This window comes from Tenrec ecaudatus, chromosome 8 (genome assembly GCF_050624435.1).
Source record: "Tenrec ecaudatus isolate mTenEca1 chromosome 8, mTenEca1.hap1, whole genome shotgun sequence".
Lineage (NCBI taxonomy): Eukaryota > Metazoa > Chordata > Mammalia > Afrosoricida > Tenrecidae > Tenrec > Tenrec ecaudatus.
In genome coordinates, this window is record NC_134537.1 from 83,574,877 (window position 1) to 83,596,113 (window position 21,237).

General features: G+C 51.3%; 1 protein-coding gene across 2 annotated transcripts in view; it reads right to left on the minus strand.

Annotated features, from left to right (window-relative positions):
• Positions 1-7,338: 7,338 nt before the first annotated feature.
• SCARA3 (scavenger receptor class A member 3) overlaps positions 7,339-21,237 on the minus strand; it is a 45,898-nt gene continuing 31,999 nt past the window's right edge. For both annotated transcript variants that reach the window (XM_075556479.1, XM_075556478.1), the window contains exons 5-6: positions 19,256-20,299; positions 7,339-8,986 (exon numbers count right to left, since the gene is read on the minus strand). In XM_075556479.1, the coding sequence (XP_075412594.1) occupies positions 8,535-8,986; positions 19,256-20,299 (1,496 nt within the window). In that variant the 3' untranslated portion in view covers positions 7,339-8,534. The remainder of the gene's footprint in view (positions 8,987-19,255; positions 20,300-21,237) is intronic.

Consider the following 21,237-nt stretch of genomic DNA (forward strand, 5'->3'; position numbering starts at 1 on the left):
CGTCTGGAAGCCCTGCTGGAACTTCTTTGAAGTACCAGGGCCGCAGCTTCCAGCATCACAACACCACAGCACGATAAACTGACAGACTAGCTGTGGACGACTGTTGTTAGGTCCCATTGGGTCCATTTGGATGCATAATGGCCCTGCATGTTACAGAGTAGAACTTACCCATTGGATTTTCTTGGCTATAAACTTTACGAACAAATCAAACACAATGGGCTCATTCATCCATTGCAATCCCCTCAATGCAAATAGAGCAGACTCCTTTGTTCATCATTAAAAATAGCAAATATAAATCCAGTTTTCACATCGTGCTCTTGAGCATTCCAAGCTTTTTGGTGTGACTTCTGGCTTGTAAATTAGAGGAAGATTTACAAAGCAGGTCATCAGTTTTGCATTCAACAATTCACCATCACCCATTCTGCTCTCTCCCATGTTTCCCAGGTCTGTTCTTCCTTCCCTCACGACTCTCTGAATGTTGTCCTTGGGGAAACGCTGCCCTTATGATATTAGATGGTTGATTATTCTATCCCAGGGGAGGGCTCCATTCCAGATGTGAAAATTCTTAAAGGGCCATAGTACCCACCTGACTCCAACCAGTCAGTCTGTTCTCTTCTATGATTCGGAGTTTTGTCCGCATTTCCCCCCACTCCATCCAGGGCCCTCTAATGTGATCCTTTTCAGAAAAGTTAGTAGCAGGACATTCTATTCTTCTGGGGTTGTCGAGACTGTTATTGGTGGGGTCCGTTTTCTGTGAGACTGGTTATTTCCATATGTCATTTGATTTTTGTCACTCCTCTTTCCTTTGTACAGGGAGAGGACAATGGTTGTACCTTAGCATTTAAGCTCATGAGCTTTAAGACCCCAGTCATTGTTGACCCAGGTAGGATGGGGAACATTGTCTTTGTGAACCGTGCTGTACCAATAGAGCTCGGTGTCCCCCAAATCTACTGTCCTGATGCCGCACCACCACCACCGCCCCAATAACTCAATCCCTTAGGAGTTTGGTTATGGCTAAGAAGATTTCATAATTTTATCTCCGGCATGTTCCACCACACTCATGGGTATATTTGCAGCAAAGATACATATACATAGCACACACAGACAAGTATTTAGATGACTTCTTGTTGGATCTGATCATATCAAAACAATATGTGAGTTAGAACAGATGAAATAAAATGAGAAGTTTTATATTTAATAGCTTGCTTTCTGCCCCCAAAACTTTACTTGAGTACCCATTTTGGAGAGCTTTGATATAAGGAGGAGACTAGAGGTGGGTGGGAAACTGCATGGCTTCTGGTATCAGACTATCAGGACGCAGATCCCATGGCTTTCCTCAAATCATTCGGTTCCCACAGCTCCTGTATCTATCTAACTCCTGCTCTCACCAATGACAGGGCAACAGAGAACGGGGAAGTGCAACAGATTTGCCACGAACTAGCTCTGGAACCTCAAGCAAATCTGTGTTTTGGGTCTCAGCTTTCACATGTGCAAAACCAGGCGCCATCTAATTCCCCTCCTACTATAAGCAGCAGCCCAGTATGGCCCCTTTCATAAACCCTGGGTCCAAACTCACTTGACATCAACATTTATATATGTGTCTAAATATAGCTATGAATATAAACAAAAATGTGAATGTAAATACCAAACTCACTGCCATCGAGTTGATGTTAACTCATTGTGACCCTATAGGACTGCATAGAACTGCCCCCTTGTGAGTTTTCAAGGCTGCAATTCTTTATTGGAGTAGAAAACCCTGCTTTTCTCCTGAGGAGTGGCTGGTGGTGTCAAACGGCTGACCTTGCAGTAGCCTCTATGTCACCAGAGCGCCTCTGAATTGCCTTCAGCAAATTATTGGACTTTTCGGAGCCTTGCTTCCTGACCCGTGAAATGTGACTGTATTTTTGTTTGAAAGGATTAAATAAGATCACGAAGTCTATGCCAATGAAACTATTTTTATAAAGAAATATATATATATAGTCTCTCCTTGTTCCTATGGAACCCCGTGGCTCAGGTTAGGTGGGTGGGGCACAGTCTAGGTGTGGGTGGGGCACAGTACAGGCATCTGCACTTTCCCCTGGGCAGTTTTATGCAGCAGGTGGTCCCCGTGGAGAAGCACTGTACCAACCTTTGTGCACCATCTACCACATCAAATATGGAGCCTTGTCCTTTGAAGTATTTAAAAGAAAACAAAAAAACATGCTGAACAAATGAAGGCAAGAAAAGCAAATCAATGACCTGCACACTGGCAGGCCGCTCTGGGCTTTCTGGAGTGGCGGGCCCGCCCCAGCCCTGCCCTGCTGCTTTCTCTGGAAAGCTCAGTGTGGTTGGGCCATGTTTTTCAGCTCCCTGCTCTCCTCTCGCATGGCTCTGTTTTGACAGGTGTATCCAGGGCCAGGTCAGCAAGAGTTGCCAGCTCAGCATCGGTCAGGGAAGAGGACTTCGGAGGGAGGGATGGAGGCCCTGCTCAGCCTCCTTTCCTGTACCACTGGAGAGGAGGAGGGTGGCGGTGGAGGAGCCGGCAAGCCTGGGGCTTTTAAAGGCACTCAAAGAACATGTGCCAAGACTTCAATCACACGGAGTCCCCTTCCTCTCCTTAGAAGGAGGCCCAGGAGCTACTTCATGGTTTTTCAGACCTGGTCCACACCAGATTTTCCAAGGGCAGCCTTCTAATCCAGTGGCTGAAATCCCATCCCCATCACCTTTCCCAGAGCCCCTGGGTCCTGCAAATGGTGAGTCACTTGGCTACTCACTAGAAGGTTTGAACCTGCCCAGAGGTAGGGGTGTCTCGGGACCAAGTCCTGGAGAGCTGCTTCCCAAAAGTCCCAGTCTAGAGATCCCCACCGGACAGTGTCACTCTGCACTCATGGAATTGTCATGAATTGGAATTGACTGGACAGGAACTGGTTTGGCTTTCATCAATCTTAGGTTCAAACTTTATTACTTTCAAATTAAAACAAAACAACTCTCAATGTCATCAAGTCGACTCTAACTCATAGTGACCCTAGAGGATAGAGATTTTGTGTTTTCAAGACCTTAAATCTTTGGAGCAGGAGTGGCTGGTAGGTTCATACCATTGACATTGTGGTTAGATGTTCCCACTCTGCCACCGAGGCTCCTGATGGTGCTCCACACAAAAAATGCCAGTGGAGCCGATTCTGACTGATAGGGACCCTATAGGAAAAGTAGAGGTGTCCTGTGGGTTTCAGAGACTGTAACTCTTTATGGGAGTATAAAGCCTCATCTTTCTCCCACAGAGCAGCTGGTAGTTTTGAATTTCTGACCTTGAGATTAACAGCTCAATTTGTACTCCTGGGATCCTTCCTTGTTATTCTAGATCCTGTTAAATTTCAGGAAAGCAATCTTGGTAGGAATTGCAGGCTAGAGGAATGTCCCCTTCAGACCCACCAAGACTGTTCACTCCCTTTGTTTTCTGATAAGGAAATTGAAGGTCAGAAAAGAGAGGCACTGTGTCTCGGGTCACCCGACTGATGAGGGGCACAGCAAGGCAGAAACAGGACTTGCCTTGCTTCCCTGTTCACTAAGGGACTTCTTTTATGGAGCCACCCCACACTGATGCAGGATGAATCCATTTCATCATATTTGATAATGACTTATCAATTCACACCAGTTTCTTTATGACTCTCATGAGCTCCTTTTGCCAATCCAGCAGGCCCCACAGCTGTCCAGATGTCCTGTAAGGCCACCTTAGTACTAAAGCCTATTGGATGACCCGGGGCAGAGAGGGAAATGGGATGCTTCCAGGGGGATGTGCAAGAAGCTGTTCAATGGACATAACTCACCTGATCTGAAGCATAGCCAGCGACAGGAGAAAGTGCATTGCCCAGGAACCCAAAGACCTAAAGTCTAGCCCTCGATATGCATCTACCCCTCAACCTCAATCAGTTTTAGGTTCGCACTTGACAAGTGAAAAGGTTGAGCTTGATGCATGGCTGAGTCTTCCCTGCACTGTGCACGTGTCTGCAGAGGAGCCTGGTGAGTGGCCCCTGAGATTCGAGAAGCGGTGGGACCTTCTTGCAAGGAACACGGTGATAGTGGCTGGTGCTTCTGGAGTATTCAGTGTGGCCAGGCAGTTGGCCAAGAGCATCACCTCTCCTGATCTTATCAAAACAATGGGGTAGGTATTATTCATTAATTACTCCAACCTCACTTTCTCATCTATAATGGGAGGATAATAAGAGTTCTTACAAGTTAAAGTTGCAGTGAGTTCATGTATGGAAGATGCTTGGAATGGTAAGGTCCCAATCATGATTGCTGCTGTTATTTACTATTATCCTATTTCTATGTTGCCAGCTTTGTTCATATCCTTGCTCTCGTGTCTCTATTTTTACTACCTGACCCACTCCCTCGTCCTTCCCTCCATGAGCACAGCTCACCGCACCAGGGGTAAGATCCCTGACCCTGAATGTAACACTCTGATTGCCGAGATTTGAGAATGGAAGGGCTCAGTGGTGAGCAGTAGGCCTGATATGTTGCACGTTGTGCAACAGAAGATGCAGGTCAAGAGAAAGGAGAGAGATCAAATGACCACCGAGAGGCAGAGACGAGAGACAAGTTACTTCTTCATCAGTGGCAAGCTTGAGACTCTGGCAGCTTTTCACATCCGGCGACCAGGTGGCCTTGCTGCACTTTGGTTTCTGTAGCCCTGGTGTTACTTACTGTATCCTTCTTGTTAGTCCCTGGTGGCACAAATGGTTAAGCAATTTCCTGATAACTGAACAGTTGGAGATGCTTTAAAAGAATCAAGGCACAGTGGCTAGAATCCACACTGTCCAGGTTATCATGTCCATCCGCACCAAGCTTCAAAACAAGGAGCATGTGATTGAGACCTTACACAGGGCCACATTCAAGTTCTCTGGGTGCCAGAAGATCCACATCTCCAAGGAATGGGGCTTCAAGTTTAATGTGGATGAGTCTGAGGATATGGTGGCTGAGAAGTGCCTCATTCCAGATGTCTATGGAGTCAAATACATCCCTAAACTGTGGCTCCTTGGACAAGTGGTGGGCCCAGCATTCTGAAGGCTTTGGTAGCCCTGTGCTGCCTCACTTGTACCAACCAAATAAAAATTTAACTTCCAAAAAAAAAACAAAACGAAAGACTGGTGACCTACTCAGAAAAGCCACAGCCTTGAAAACCCCATAGAGGGGCTCTGGTAGCGTAGTGGTTATGCACCGGGCTGCTAACTGCAAGGTTCACAGTTTGAAACCATCGGCCACTCCAAGGGGGAACATACAGGGCTTTCTACACCTTTAAAGAGTCACAGGAAACTCCAAGGGGCAGCTCTACCCTGTCCTACAGGGTTGCCATGTTGGCATCGACTCAATGGCAGTGCCATAGGTTTTGGGTTTTGAAAGTCCTATCCAATGGCTCCCTGCACACGTGGGGTCTCCCTGATTGGATGAGCTGGAATCTACTCACCAACCTTGGTTTTGGGTTCTTTTTGTTTGTCTGTGGACTCTTGCCTTGAGCGCCCCCCTCTTGTTCCCTTGAGTGAGCTAGAGAGGTTTCTGTGGCCAAAACAAGCAGACGCCTGAGCCATAAGTGCAGGCAAGGCAGGGCATCTGGCTTCACAGTTCGTTTGCCTGTTAATCACACGGAAACCCCCTAAGTCATGTGGGCAAGACCTACTGTGTGAAAATGGTCCAGGACCATGAGAATTATTTACATCTGTCCTGCCATGCTTTTTATTTTTTAACTCTACTCAGATTTTAATCCTTATGAGATTGCTTATCACTCTGACCCCAGAGCTACCTGTTGGAACTGATTACAGATATAGCTGGGCTAGAAGGAATGCAAAGAGGGGCTGGCTCATAACCCTGGCCATTTCCTGCTCATGGTCACCTGGCCAACCTCCTAATAACCTGCCCTCATGCTGGCCCATACCCCAAGGTGCCATGGACAGCCATGCCCTCCATCTCACTCTGGACACGGAGCAGTTTGCATTCCCTGGAGGTTTGCATGGGGACCCAGACTCTGAACTGGCAGTACTGGAGTGGCCCCTCTACCTCCATCCTTCCCTTTGGAACACCTTCCTCAAGTGCCCAGCCTCCCCTTCAACTTGCTCATAGGGACTCCTTCCCCTGTGGTCCTTTGGCTTCTTCTGGGCACTCAGCACCCACCACCCACTACTCTAGTTGGGTAGCTCCTTTTACTATGGGTACTTCTCTCCTATTAGAGCATAGTTTCCCAAATGTATTTGGCTTACCACTACCTTTTCAGAAAACAATATTACTCAGCGCTCCCCCTGGCAATGAGAAATTATTGTACTATGGCCCACGATCCGGGATAAAGTGTAGGTATCTGCTTTTGCAGCCTCCCTTGGATTGTCCCAGCACCTCCAGAGCCCCACCCCCTGGACAGTATTGGGAAACTGCATCGAGAAGCAATGATGTAAACAGGGTTCTCAGCCTTGGCTGTCATCAGAATTTCATGAGGAGCTTTTAGAAAACACAAGTAACTAACTGGGTTATACCCCACAGATCAGTACAGCAGAGCCTCGGGGCAGGGGTGGGGTGGGGTGGGACTGTGTCGGTGCTGGAACTATCTCTGACCAGCTGGCAAGGAATGATGGTTCAATTGTTAAGAGCTTGGCAAGGCAGTTGGTTCCGTGTTTGGGGGAGCGGTTCCGAGGAGGGACACCTGTTGACTCCACAGTGACACTGGATACCTGAGGGACCCTTGTTTCAGTGACTCCCCTTTGAAAGCACCATGACAAGAGTCCCTGTCCCCATTGGGCCGAAGAGACTAGAAGGCACCGCCCTCATGGAAATGTTAGGTAGCAGAATAGGGACTGGGTTGTCCCTCTCCAAGTCTGAAGGCCCCTACAGGAGGTTGGGAAGAAATCAGGTGAACAATAAACACCTATAAGGACCCTTCGAGTGGGCATCCTCCAATTCAGGCCCCCCACCCTGGCCAGGTGGGCTTGATTCAGCCGACAGGGTCAACCAATACCCCCAACCACACCTCCCCAGCCAGAGGCTTTAAATACTTCAGTGGCTGGACCGCCTTCTCTCTTTGGCCTTCTGCCCTTTCCCCTGGGACCCCGCTGGCTGGGCTGCGTCCGTCGCAGTCTCTCTGGCCTCAGGTCACCACGTGCGGGCCGCAGTCCCACGAGATTGCCCAGGTTCGGGGGTGAGCCCCAGCGCAGCTTATGCTCGGCTTGACACGCTTCCCCCTAATAGCGTGTACTCTTTTGAGACTATGACACCTGAAACTTCTCCCATCCTCCATAAAATCCCACTGGGATCACAAACCAGGCTTCGGCGTGAATTCTTTCTCGTGCGAAGCCAAGAACCGAGGAGTTTCCCACCAAGAAGTCTAAGAGAAACAGCGTTTTATTGAGTCGGTAATAGTATGCTGGTAGCATATGTGGACGTGGAAATACATGGCAGTCGGGGGTGGGGGTGGGGGTTGGGGATGCAAACCAGTTGCACATCTAAGACGACAGTGCCGGTGGCACAGAGGCTTTGGAACTGCACACAAGGGCTCATTGCTGAGTCACTGGGCTGAGGAGGGAAGGGTCCAGCGCTCAGGGAGCTGGACAGCCTCCCTCTCCACCCCCCTCTCTGTGGGGAGCTCCACTGCACACCTAGGCCAGGGTGTGCAGCAAGTCCGAGTGCTGACGCCATGTGGTGAGGCCTGGCCTGGCCGCAAATGCAGAGAGGGCTCAGGGTGGGGAAGGGGCAGCATGCAGCTGTGGGCAGGCAAGCACAGGGGCCAAGGGACTGCCACCCTGTGATCAGTGGCCAGCCACCTCTAGTCCAGGCGACCCTGGTGAACAGAGAAGGTGGGCCAGAGGGGGCAGCTGTACACCAGGCCCCAGGCCTCAGGCCCCCTCCCTCCGGCCTTTCTGTGGCCTCTCCTGGGTGCCAGTTGCCACTGTGCTGTGGCAGAATGCTCCAGGGCCCACATACTGGCACGGTGCAGGTGGGATGCTTGCTTGACTGCCTCGTGGAGTGATCCAGATTGTTAGGGTCAAGCTGCTGAGCTTGTCAGGGCCTGAGAATGGTCCGCTGTTCCTGCTGTGGCAAGGGGCAGTTCTCCCAGGGCTCGGGCCCCGCCCATGATGGTGGGAGGGTCTGAACCAACATCTCCTAACAAGGTTTGCCTGGGTCTTTTAAACAATTGAATCCCTGGCAACTGCTGGCCAGGACGGGTGTGACATGCTGGGGAGATTGGAGTTGGCCGCTGTTTCAGGAGTCCACTCAAGACCTCCTTCTTGAGGTAGCCATGTCCCCCCAGCAGACCCTGTCACAGACAGGGGTCCTCTGCTGCCCTCTCCTCCTGCCCAGCCAGGGAACCCCAGCCAACCTCCGTGACCCGCAGGGAAATGTGTGTCATGTGTGGAGCGGGGCTGGCTTCCTATGTGCAGTTGCCCTTGGGGAGCCTGAGGCTGCAGAATTAACCCTGGGATCAAAGGACCACGGTGGCCCCTAGGTGAGGCTTTGTGGGCTCTCCCTGCTCTTGGCCCCTTCTTGCATTCTATGTGACAGTGTCCTGGACTGGTCTCTCCTCAGTAGGGACTCTGCTTCCCTGGGGGACCTGGGGGGCCAGGGAGGCCAGGGGGCCCCTGGATCCCTGCTTCACCTTTGGGGCCCATGGGTCCCCGCTGGCCTGGCGACCCTGTCTTCCCTGCAATCCCTGGTTTTCCCTGAAGCCCTGGGGGTCCCTCTGGCCCTGGGGGCCCCTCTAGGCCTAGAGGTCCCACATCACCTTTGGGGCCCGGCTGTCCTCTTAGCCCACCAATACCAAAACTGCCTTTTGAGCCTTTGGGACCTGGGACACCTCGAAGGCCAACTGGCCCCCGTTCTCCCACAGGTCCGGCGTCCCCTGACTGCCCCTGAGGTCCCTGAGGCCCTAGGGGGCCCAAGCTACCGGGGTCTCCTTTCGGCCCTCTGACGCCAATGGTCCCTCTGATGCCCACATCTCCCTTGAGTCCTCTTGGTCCTGGAGGCCCGGGGACACCTAGGGTTGGAAAGAAAAGGAGAGAGGTCACTCCGTGGGGGACTGCTTTATGACCCTGCCCCCATGAGGCTTTCCACAAACATCTTCCATGAGGCTCTGGTACATAGTGCACACACAGCACATAGCGGACCGTTACTGACGTCAAGGCTTGACCATGGCTGTGCATACGCTCAAGCTGGACCACTCTGCGGAAAGGCCAAGGTGGTCCTGCATTCTCTCTCTCTCTCCTGCTGCAGAGCCAAGCCTGGCCTCTGCTTCCCCTCGTGGTCTCTGACCATGTAGACTCATCCACGCCCTACCCAGAGGCTCCGTCCCTGATCACTTAGCTATCAGGGAGCAGAGCTGGAGTTAGGTGACATTGAGGAAAAAGCCAAGGAGAGGAGGCATACAAAGAAAGAGCACCCTAGTCCGAGTAGGTGATAACATAACCACTCCCAGAGACAGCAATTCCTCCATGGAACCCTGCTCTGACCTCTCTAGGCTCTTCTCGGAGAGCTCCGGGCTCCCGCTTTCTGACTCTGATGTAGCTCATAGGAAGAGAGGGACGAGGGTGCTGGAAGCCAGCTCTAGGCTTCTCTGCTGGGCCCTCCAAGACTGGAGCCCGTGAAGGATTGGCCGAGGGCCAAGCCTCCCACCCCCAGCCAGGACATGGAGTGTGGCTTGTGGCAGAGAGCTCAGGGCCTGGTTGGAGAAGGTGACTCTGGGAAGGGAGAGTGAAAACAGTTCACAGATGATATGCCTGTCTAGGTAGAAAATTCCAAAGAATCAACAACAACAAAAACGGAGTAAGCGAAAATAGCAAGGTTGCGGGCTACAACATTGATGAGTCGACTGCTTTTCTACATACAATGAACAACTGGTATTTGAAATGAAAAACACATCATTTACATTAACACCAAGAAAATTAAGGCGGTATAAATTAACAAGATATGTACAAGATCAGGAAAACTGAGAAACGGATGAAAGAATTCTAAATAAATGGAGAGACATTCTATGCGCATTTAGACATCACCATCCTGGAGGATGGCGCAGGACTGGGCAGTGCTTCACTGTTGTACATAGGGTCACTGTGAGTCGGAATTCACTTGACGGCACCTAAAACAGCATCACCATTGACTTGACTACAACTCTTCGTGACCTACACGTAGTTTCTGAGACTGGAAACCTTTAAAGGGGCAGACAGTCATCTCTTTCTCCTGTGGAGTGGTTGGTGGGTTTGAACTGCTGACCTTGTGTTTGGCAGCCCAATGCCTAAGCTACAATGCCACCTGGGAAAGGCATATGCAAAGAGGTCAGTAGGACAGAATAGAGGGCCCCGAAATAGAGCAAAGTCAACTGCTCTTTGACAAATGAGCAAAGAAGACTCATTCAGCAAGGTGTGCTGGGACAACTGGCCATTCGTGTGCAATACATAATTAAATGGCATCCTGAGCTTACATCGTTTATATTGGGAGGTGGGTGGCTGCAGATGCAGCTGGGCTAACATTTAGCACGCTATCTATCATCTGATCTCCCTTATGGTCCACTGAAAGTTGTTCTCATCCATTTAAATTTGTTAAATTTGTTTTGAATAGTTTTGTCTTTTTTTTCGAGTGAGGTTTCTAATCTGTTTTATCTCATTACTGTTGTTGGTTTTATTGTTGTTTTTTTCCTCCCTGTGTGTGAAATCCTCGATCGGCCAATCTACAGAGAGTAAATGGATAAATGGCTCCTTGGGGGATAGCATGGGAAGCTAATCACGATGAGCACGAGATGAAGAAAAAGTTCCAAAAGCGATTGTAGTGGTGATTGCAGAACTCTTCTTGATGTGACTGGATTGCTGAATTATATGCCAATCAAATGGTGATGTGTGAATTACAAGCCAATCAAATGGTGATATGTGAATTATATGCCAATCAAATGGTTGGGGAAAAAAATCAACTCAAAAGGAATGACTCAAAGACTTAAATTATACAACTTCTAGAAGGATGATACAGGAGAAAATCTAGGTGGCGGGTTTGGTGAGAGTGGTGTAGCAAATGACTGAGAACGGTCTGTAGGTTAGGCTCTGGATGATGGCATGTGGGATATGCCGAGAAGACACGGCCTTTCCTTAATAAACCTAGTCTAGTGACCCAGCCGTGGTGGGGAAGTAGTTACACATTAGGCTGTGATCTACGAGGTCTACAGTTCAAACCTGTCAGCCGCTCTGACATAGAAAGGTGGAGCTTTCTACCTGCCCTATATGGCTGCTGTGCATCAGCATCGCCCCTATGGCAGTGACTTTGGTCTTGAGCACCTAAGCCAGATGTCAGGTAGCCAAATGTCCTTTTGTCTGAACAAGTCCGAGGGTCACTACCTCTCAGATGTGAATCAATCCTGAGGACACACAGCTAAATGTGGCTATACCTCTACCCAAGGCATGTGAGATGCAGGAACAAAGAATTGAGTGGCTTCCAGGGGACGACGATCCAGTGCTTTCACCATCGAGGGGCTGAGGCACAACCCGGACCTTGCTTCTGTGGTCTGGCCAAGGGGTCAGGGTGGAGAGCTGCTGAGAGCAGTGAGCCACAGCGTAGGCCTGGGAAATGAAGCCAAATACCCACCCTCATGCCACTATGAGAACTACACTCTGATCTCACCCTCTTTGCCACTGAATCCTAGAGCTGTGGAGCTTGATGGGACCCAGTCTCATACCTTCCTTTTACAGAAGAGGCAACGAATGCCCAGAGAGGTGAAGCGACACCTCCATGTCTTCCTGAGGAGGAACTAGCCCCCCAGTAGGTCTCTCGGACAATGGGGATCCTGTATACAGAATGAGTTTCTTATCCTGGTACCGTGGGACCAGGACCCATCTGAAGAGCCATGGTGGCTGGAGGTCATGGTCTAGGACCTGCTGCCCTCCACATCCCCCTTCCCTGCGCAGTGGGCCTGCTGCTGCCTCTCTCCCTCTCCGTCCTGAGGTGTTTCTAAGTGGAATGGTGTGTTAGTGAACACTGCCCTCTATTCAAACCAACACTGCAAACCAGAGCCCAGACAGAGCCAGGCCCACTCGAGCCAACACAAACCTTCGGGCAGTTCCCTGCCCTGCCGGCACCACCACCACCTCCCACCCACGGGCTGTGGCTCACGTGGCCTGCCAGCAGCAGAGGCTGGAATTCTGTCTGTCATCCAGTTGGCTGGGGGCAGAGGGTGGGGCTGGCTGGGGGTGGCAGGAGCTTGGCCTGGGAGAAATCAGAAAGCAGGACCTGCCCTTTCATCCACAGTACTCCCCCACCCCCCTGCACACGATGCACGGGGTACCCTCACAGGGACTGCCTCCCCTAGACTGGCAGGGCTCAATGAGAACTGGCAATGCCACTGTGTCTGTCTTCACCCTGACTCTGTTCCGGGTACGGGCCAACTACAGTCTGGCAAAGCAGAGAGCCGCTCTGGGGTCGTGTGTAAGTAGCAAGAAGCACACAGCGGAGAGGCCGGGGGTCGGGAGCCACGCAGGATGGATCCTTCGGGCAGGGTGAGTTCCTCAGCCAAGGCACCTGCTCTGAGGGAGGGCGCACAGCTAGGGCCTTTCTCCTCACCCCGTTTGGGGCCTGGAGCACACTGGTTGTGAGTCAAAGCCCCCAGCCACTCCTTAGGAGAAAGAGGAGGCTTTGTACTCCCGTAAAAAAACCCAGAGGGGCAGTTCCCCTGCCCTATAGGGTCACTGTGAGTGGTTGGCGCGATGACAGTGAACTTGAGGTGGAGGGTGGTGCGGTGATTTTGCAGTCAAATCTTCTGGTGCGTTAGCTACGCTATTGTGGTCATTAATGATTGTGGGTTCATCCCAAGCACTTGTTGAGAATGTAGTAATTAAAGAAGCTCATGGGGACACCCACCCCACCCCTCCCATGACCTCCTCCCTTACCAGACCATGCAGAAGCCTTCGTAATGGCCACTGTCAATTTTAATCATGTGATAGATATGGAGGGAAACTGCTTAAATGTAACTTTCCTGTAGAAATGCTAACAAAACGGTTTTGTAAAATCTTTCCATGGTAAAGTGACAACACGATTAGCTGCAGTAGTCTCTAACAATTTCTCCTCCTTCCTTTAGCTATTTCATTCTCAAAGTCAAAGTTATTGATAGTAAGTTAATAAAGGCTACCACAATATTGCAGCTAAAGCTCCGGAAAAGTTGACAAAAACAGTGACTGTAGAGTTGCTAGCAACAATGAAAATAAGAGCGTGTACTGGTAGCTCATGCGAGGAGACCATGTGGTCCAAAGCATCCTTTTGTGGTTGGGTCCAGATGACGGCTCGGCCAGGAGCGCATTCAAACAACCTAACATCCTCTGCCTCACTGCCACAGAGTCCAGCCTGACTCAGAGCAAGCTGCGGGACCAAGCAGCGCTGCCCTGTCTCCAGGAGTAGAAGGCCCATTTTGCTCTGACAGCATGGCTTGTGGTTTTCCACTGCTGACTTTGCAGTGAGCGGTCCCAGGAGGACCTGCTGTCACCACCACGGCTCCCGAAAGCACACAGAAAGGTTCAAAGGTCAAAGAGACCACCTTCTGTAAAGCCCGCGAGCAGCATCCAAGGTGCAAGTGTGGGCCTCTCCTCATCTGGTGGAAAGACGGGTGGTGAAAACCAATGACGAGCGGCAGTCAGTTCCCTGGGCAAGGGGCTCATGCAGACGCCCATCTCCATCACCCTCGGAGCAGATAAACTCGGTAGCCATGGCCAACTTCCCTAAAAACGATCATTATCAGGAGGGCCTAAATAGAGTGTGAGAAGGTTGGGGGACAAAACTCAAAATCATAAAAGAGACCAGATTTGCTGGTTAGACTGAGACAGGTGGGACCCCTTCCCCCCTCCTACACACACACACACACACACACACACACACACACACACACACACACGACTGGCCCTTCGCCATGTTTCAGGTTTGGAACTGAACTCATCCCTGTGTTGGAATAATCGACCACCTAAGATCAGAAGGGCAGGGGTCACTCCGGGACAGGTGTCAAAGGGAGAGGAAAAGAGTACGTGGTGCTGTCTGGGGGGGAGGGGGGCACCGTGAGTGAGCTGAATGTCATACGGCTGCCCTGCTCTGTGACCCATCACCTGAGTCACCAGGAGACGTTTTGGAAAAGGTACATGAGCAGAAAGCTTGAGCGCTGGAGGCATACTGAGACATGTAAGTGGGGCTTATGGAAAGTGTTCTTTTGTCGTCACCGGGATTTTTATATGGCTGCTGCACATTGTATGAAAATTGCATAGACAGTGATTTGGGGTAGTCCCTCTGACCGTGCCCACGAGTGCCCTCTGGACCTCCACCGCAGTGGTGCGTGGGCGCCGAGCAGGGCAGGGTTCCTCTGTCTGCCTCAGGTGAGTCCACCCTCCCTTGCCCCTCCCTGGGCCCCTTGCATCATGCGGTCAGGGCATGGAGAGCTGGAGTGACCTGGGTCAGTGGTTAGTGAAGGAGGAAGGAATGTGGATGGAGGCTGACCAAGCCTCTGGGAGAAAAGGCTGCCCCAGGCACAGTCAACAAGAAGACATTAGCATGAGCAGGGGTGAAGGGCAAAGAAGAGAGGTCATTACCTGAGCTATGGGCAAACATTTCAGACAAAGGAGGGAGGCCAGCAGCGACAGTGGCTGAGGGACAGGGCTGGGAGAGGACCAGCAAGCTGAAGTCCTGGGGAGGCCCATAATTACTCAGGAAGCCTTAGACTGTAATTAAGCAATTGAGGCCCATTAGGGTCCAGCCACAACTGACTGCATGTCTGGGACAAGTAGGTGGTCTGTTCCCCAGCACCAGAATGGGGTGCGGGGGCAGGGGACAGTGACTGGGCAGAAGCATCAACCACTCCCACCCATGGGCAGAAAGGGTCCTAGCGGCTCACAGAGAGAGGAGGAAAGGGAAAAAGACTCAAGTGGAACTCTCTGGAGACTGGCCTGGTCCAATGGAAGGCATATAGCCTGGAAGTCCCGAGACTCGGGTTGGAGTCCCAGCTCAGGCGTTGATAAATTGGGTAGCCGGGTAAGCGCACCGGAGAGATACCAAGGACCAAGACCCCAGAGGGAAGGAGCCTGACATTCCATGCAACTTTTCTTTTTTTTTGGCTAAGTACTCAAGTACTACCCGAAAGGTGGGCAGTTCAAACCCACACGGCAGCTCCACAGGCACAAGCCCTGATGATCAGTTCTCATACAGGTGACAGCCAAGGAGACCCAGTAGGGTAGTTCTACTCTGTCGCCAGGATCCTTCTGAGTCAAAACCAGCGCCATGGCTCCTCACACCAATGGCCGCTGGGTTGGCCAGAGGCTGAGTAGCTGAGTAGTTTCCAGCAGCTTCCCACACGTTGGAGGCACTGAGGATCCAGGACTAAGGGGGGCTGTGTACCCATTTGCCAAAAGGAGCATGGGGGTGCAGCTGCTGATCAGGGCAGGAAGCAGCCTCGGGGTGCTGGGGAACGAGAGCAGAAGTTAGGGCCCTCCCTGGTAGACACCCTTTAAGAGTGAGACTGGAAGTCAGAGAGGCCGAATACCTCTGGAGGGCTAAGCCTAGAAGTCTGGTTGTACTTGGAATAGGCCAAGTCTAACGACAGGCTCCCCCACACCTTCGTGAAAGGGTCACCAGGAACCCTGGAACAGTGGTTCTTGGCATGAATTGCCGTTTCTGCTCCACAACAAGCAACTCTATCAACCTTCCACTGCAGGCCGGTTTCTCACTGCCACCTCCCCAGGCAGGTCTGAGTACGGGAGGGCCGTGACTTTTTGTCTGCTTTTGCCTTTTGGACCTGCAAATGCCTACGCACTTTGGGGATGGGAGTCAGAGAGGGGGTGTTGCTGCAGAATCTAGCCCCCATCCTCAGCATCTCTCTCCTCATGCTTCTATGTATTCATCTTCGGGGCAAATCTTTCTTGAGTATACCTTCAAAGGGCCAGGCATTTAGTTGGGAACTTGATAGATAACACCAGGGTCCTGTCATCAAACAATGGGGATTCATAATCACCCCTTACATGAAAAGAAATGTTGCCATTGAGCTGACCCTGACTCCTGGCGAGCCCGTCTCATCCGAGGGGAACCATACTCCATAAGGTTTTCGAAGATGACCTTTCAGATGTACACGGCCAGGCCTGTCTTCCAGAATGCCTCTGCGTAGACGAGAACCTCCAACCTCTGGTGAACAGCCAACTGTGTTAACTGTTTGTACCACCCAGCGATGCCAATTCCTACACTAGGACATCTATTTAGGCAAAAGCTTGTCCACATCCATTGCCACTGCTGATCATCCCAACTGCCCCATGGGTGAGAGAAAGCATCAATATTCTTATTGGCAATGAGGTTACTGAACTGGAAATGGCCAAGAGACCATTCAGTCAGTAACTGTTGCTAGTTACCTGTCTCCAATTTCCAAAGGATAGTCCTAGCACACACACCGTCTAGCCTCGACCTCAGGACTTATCTATGGAGTGGAAGAGGTACGTGTTACAGGAGAGGCACGGACATATGGTTTCTATGGAGCGAATGGAGGCTCAGAATAATCACAAAGCTGACAAAACTGAAATCTGCCCCTTTCATTGACTGATAGAAATAAACACAATAACAGCACTGGAGGAGGCCTGGAGGCATTTTGCCTAACGACCCCAAGCGAATTCGAAGGCAGGCTCCTTTCCCATGCGGTTTAATGGTCTCAGCTCATCAGGCAGTTCTTGGCACCTGCCCCTTTGGCTAGGGCCGGTCCTGTTTCTCTCCCTTTTTTTTAGAAGGGCAGTTGGGCTCTGGCCAGCAGGAGATTGGTGCTTTCCAGCTCCAGCATCACAGCCTGTCAACACCTGTCTGTGAGGGAATGAACGAGTGTCTGTCCTTGCGGGATGAAGGGACATGCATTTGGCCCCTCAGATTTTCTTTCAGACATGAGTGCTTTTATATGTGGTGATTTTAATGATGAGGAAGGATGGTGGCCCAAGACACAGAGGGAGGAGATGTGGTAGATGGCAAGCCGAGGGTGGATGGAGCTCAAACAGGCATCCTTCTCGTGCTTTCAAGCCAAGCTGGGGCACTTCTGAGGGAATGCTCCCTGGGGCAGTGACAGATAGGAAGGGCCATGACTATTGTTGGGCCCTACTTAAAATGAGAATGGAAATCATTCCCCTGCCCATACTTTCACCACATTCCCTTCTTTTCCTCTCCTCTCTATCTAGCACCCTACACCTAAGCAAGGCCCGAGCAAGGACATCCTTTGGGTAGTTGTGTCTTTAGACCCTCCGTGTCTGCTTTTTGTCTTGGAACTGAGTGTGTGTATCTCAGTACCCCACAGTGAGGGATCAGGACTTTACACCATAGTGGGATTCTCTGTAGCCACTTAGTCCCAAACATCCATTGACTTCACTTCATGCCATTCATCATTTCTGCTGCCAACTAGGCTAAGGGGTTTCTTTCAAATAAAATAGCCCCTAACCTAAGTCCTCAGACTCCCCTCGTCACAGACTACTAATAAAACACCAAACCGACCCAAACTGAAGCTCACTGCCATCGAGCGGATGCCGACTCCGAAGACCAGTATGGGACAGTGTGGAACCGCCCCTGTGGGTTTCAGAGACTAAGTCTTTATGGGAGTAGAAAGCCTTGTCTTTCTCTGGAGGAGCTGCTGGTGGTTTTGAGCTGCTGGCTTTGTGGTTAGCAGCCCAGCTCACAACTAAAACACCATGAAGACACCAAGACTTGCCTTGCCTACCTTACAAGGATTGTTGTGAGGCTGGTGGAAAAGAACCACTAAGTTTATGGATGGGATTTGTCCGCAATAAAGCTTGACATTTCATTTGTCCTTAGGGTGAAGGCCACAAAAACACAGAAGTGGCAGAGCTTAGGAATGGTCTAATAATGTCCTTCTCTGGAACAGTGGGTCCTCTGGGTCTGGCAGATACATTTTAGGTGAAATTCCATGAGACGGTTGCAGTTACCACAGAAACGCTCAGGAGTTGGTTTAATTGTAAAAATGTGGTAATGGGGGGGGGCGGGGAGGGACTGGGTGCCAATCAATCTCAAATAAAAATTAGCTCTGGTGGCAGCAGAAATGCTTGATGACATAACATGGAGTCTAGGAAGTTTTGGGCCTAAATGGTTTACAGAGAGCCCGGGAGTCCGCGAGCTGGCTCGGAATCTGTGCTCTGGGGTGGAGCTAAGCTCTCCGGGATCATGGGGCTTCCCTCGTTCTAGCAAGTGGCTCCTTCCGGTTCCTTGGTTGGTCCTCCCCCAGATGTAGATCACAGCTTTGGAGCTGCTAAATCTCGTCCCTAAGAGCCAAGATCTGCTAGCCTGCCTTCTCTGCAAAGAGACACTTCCATAGAACACGGGGGCACCTATCCAAATTCTGGGTGAATGGAAATCCAGATGGGAGTGTTTGGAACCATTTTCCAGGAAGAAAGCTGTTGGGAAAACCGAGTGGATCTCCTACGGAGCAGGACGAGAATGGAAAGGCTATTGTTAGCTGCCACCAAGCTCGCTGGGCCGCAGGGCCACTGTGTGTGGGACAGTGGAACGTTGTCTCTTCCCACACCAGCGTCATGGCCGGGGCTGTGATGACAGGTAATGAATGGTGTCTCAGTGAAAAACTCGCCGTCGGTCACCGTTCAGTTCAAGTAATGGAGCTCAACCAGTGGATCACTTAAAACCCACTCGCTTGGCACACTGCAGCTAAGGGCAGACTTGCACCAAGGGGAGGGAGAGGTGCGTTAGGGGAAATCGGGCTCGCAGTAGACACTGGTGGAAATAGCCACATGGGCAAGCCTGTTCTGCCCCGGGGACGGCTCTGTCGTTTACTCGGGTGCTTGTAGAAGGACAGGCGTTGAAGTGACTTGGGTGGAGAGGGCCACTCAAGGCAGCGCTGGCTCTGAACTGCCTTAGAGTTCAATCTTGCGTCCACTCCTGTCTAGCCGTGTGGCTAGCCAGACTCGGGCACCTTGCGCTCTGCTTGGGCGGCTTGGTCTACTTATCTCTCTATCTGGACACAGGGAAACAAACTGCTATATTCAAATGCACATCTGGCTGCCAGGCCCAGCTAGGAGCCACAACACACTGCACAGATGTTGGCAACTGTTTTTCTTAACATGTTAAGTTGCTGCAGGCTTTTGCTGCCGAATCTTATTAGCCCGCTGGAGTTTTTGGGTTTTTTTTTTCCGGTGGGGGTGTTGTGGTCTTTTTTTGGGGGGGGGGGTATTGTTGTCTAAACCAGGTACTCCTATCAGAGGCAAGAGTCCCGAGGCCCTCTGGGAGTTCTGCAGCAGCCCCGGGACGCAGGTCTCACCTCGTAGGACGGTGACGTTGCGAAGCATTTCTCCGTGTTGCGTGTCCACGGCCTTCATCTCCTCCACGATCAGGGAGAGGTTGCGGACGTTGACGTCCAGCCGGGCGCTCAGCAGGCTGAAGCGCTCCCGGAGCAGGTCCGTGGTGCCCAGCATGAGGGAGACCGACTTGTTCAGATAGTACAGCTCCTCCGCGTGTGTGTGGAAGCCCAGCGTGCAGGAGAGCCGCACGTCGTCCAGGTACTTGAGCATGCTGTGCACGTGGTTGTCGGTGGCATTGATGTTGGTGAAGATGGTGCCAATCTCGATCTCGTGAGAGGCCATGCGCCCTTCCAGCGTCTCGAACCTCTCCACCGTTCGGTTCTGGGCATAGCGGGTGTGGTACTGCAGGTCGTGCATGTTCTCCTCGTGGTCGTCCAGGAAGGACGAGATGTTATCCAGCTGCAGCTGCAGGCCCATGACCTGCAGCACCAGGTCGTGCATGCTCTCGGAATTCTGGCTGATGCGCTGCGAGGTGGTCCCCAGTGTGGTCTGGAGGGTCTTGACCACTTCCCCGGTCTTGGCGGAGGTGGCGCGCAGGCTGCTGAAGAGCTGAGTGTAGTTCTTCCAGTCGGTGACAATCTTCCGGAGGGTCAAGGACTCTTCATCTGTCTTCCGCTGGATCCCGTGAAGCCACTCGGACGTCTGCCCCACGGTGAAGTTGATCCGGTTCACCGCAGCTCGGGCGTTGTAGCACTCCTGGGAAAAGTCCTTCAGAGAGAGGTCCAGGCTGCCCGTGGTGGCCTGCCAGCCTCTCACCTGGGTCAAGAAGAGCCCCAGGGACTGGTTGACCTGGCGGATGGAGAAGGAACAATTGCCCATTTCCTGCGTGATCTGGCCGCTGGTGGTGGCCAGCAGTTCATGGGCCTGGGAGGTGTGGACCAGCTGGATCTCCTGGGCCAGCAGCATCTTCTGAATCCCCTCCAGCTCCTCCTGTAGCTTGCGGATCTCCTGCCCCAGCTGCCCAGCCTCCTGGCAGAAAGAGCAGTTGCTCAGGGCTTTCGGATCTTCATGAAAAGGGGACAAAAAATTGAGTCACAAGATAATCATGGGAGAAAGCTGGCTTCTTTAAATTACATATGTAATCTATTAAATTTTAATAAATTATTTTATTGGGGGCTCTTACACCTCTTATAACAATCCATCCATCCATTGTTTCAAGCACATTTGTACATATGTTACCATCATCATTTCCCAAACATTTTCTTCCTACCTGAGCCCTTGGTATTTTAAATTAAATAATCCCAAGCACAATGAATTGACAGGTGGTTCCCCTGGCTGCCTTCCTTCCCTAAACCCTACTATGAAATTCTGGGGGGGGGGAGGGCGGGAGGAGGGGCTCACCATCCCTGTGACATCCGATTTTCTCCAAATGCAACACTCTGATCTGAAATGTCGCATGTAGGACATTTATATCCATCTGACCATCCGATTTTCAAGAATCTGTCATCATAACGTTTCTCAGGTTATTAAGCACCTCCCATACACATGTCACTTAAAAATGGGTCCCAGTGTCTTTCTTTGCATTTGCTACCTAAATTTGGTGCTCTCAGAGCGCATTTGCAGAGAGGTGGCACAGGGACCATGTGCCCTCGGCTCAGGAACGTGGGCATGGAGAAGTGGCTGCCTACATAGGGCAAAGCCAGGACTTTCTTCAGAGAAGACTGCTTCCAAGCCCTTCTCTTAGGGTATCTCCTGGCTCAACCTCTCTGCAAAGCCCTCTTGTTTGATGGCTGACACAGAGCATTGTGGGCCGAGGCACAGCTTAAGGCATGGTGGCCAAAAAGAAGAGGCTGACTTGGCAGAAAGCTTTGGTAGCTTCAGAAATCATTTCGGATACCTGAGGGTATTTGGGGGGACTGTGACTATATTCTGCTTCCTTCTTTACCTGTGGTTTCTGGCTGGAACTGCGGGATGCTAGATGTTCCTCACAGAAAGTGCCCCC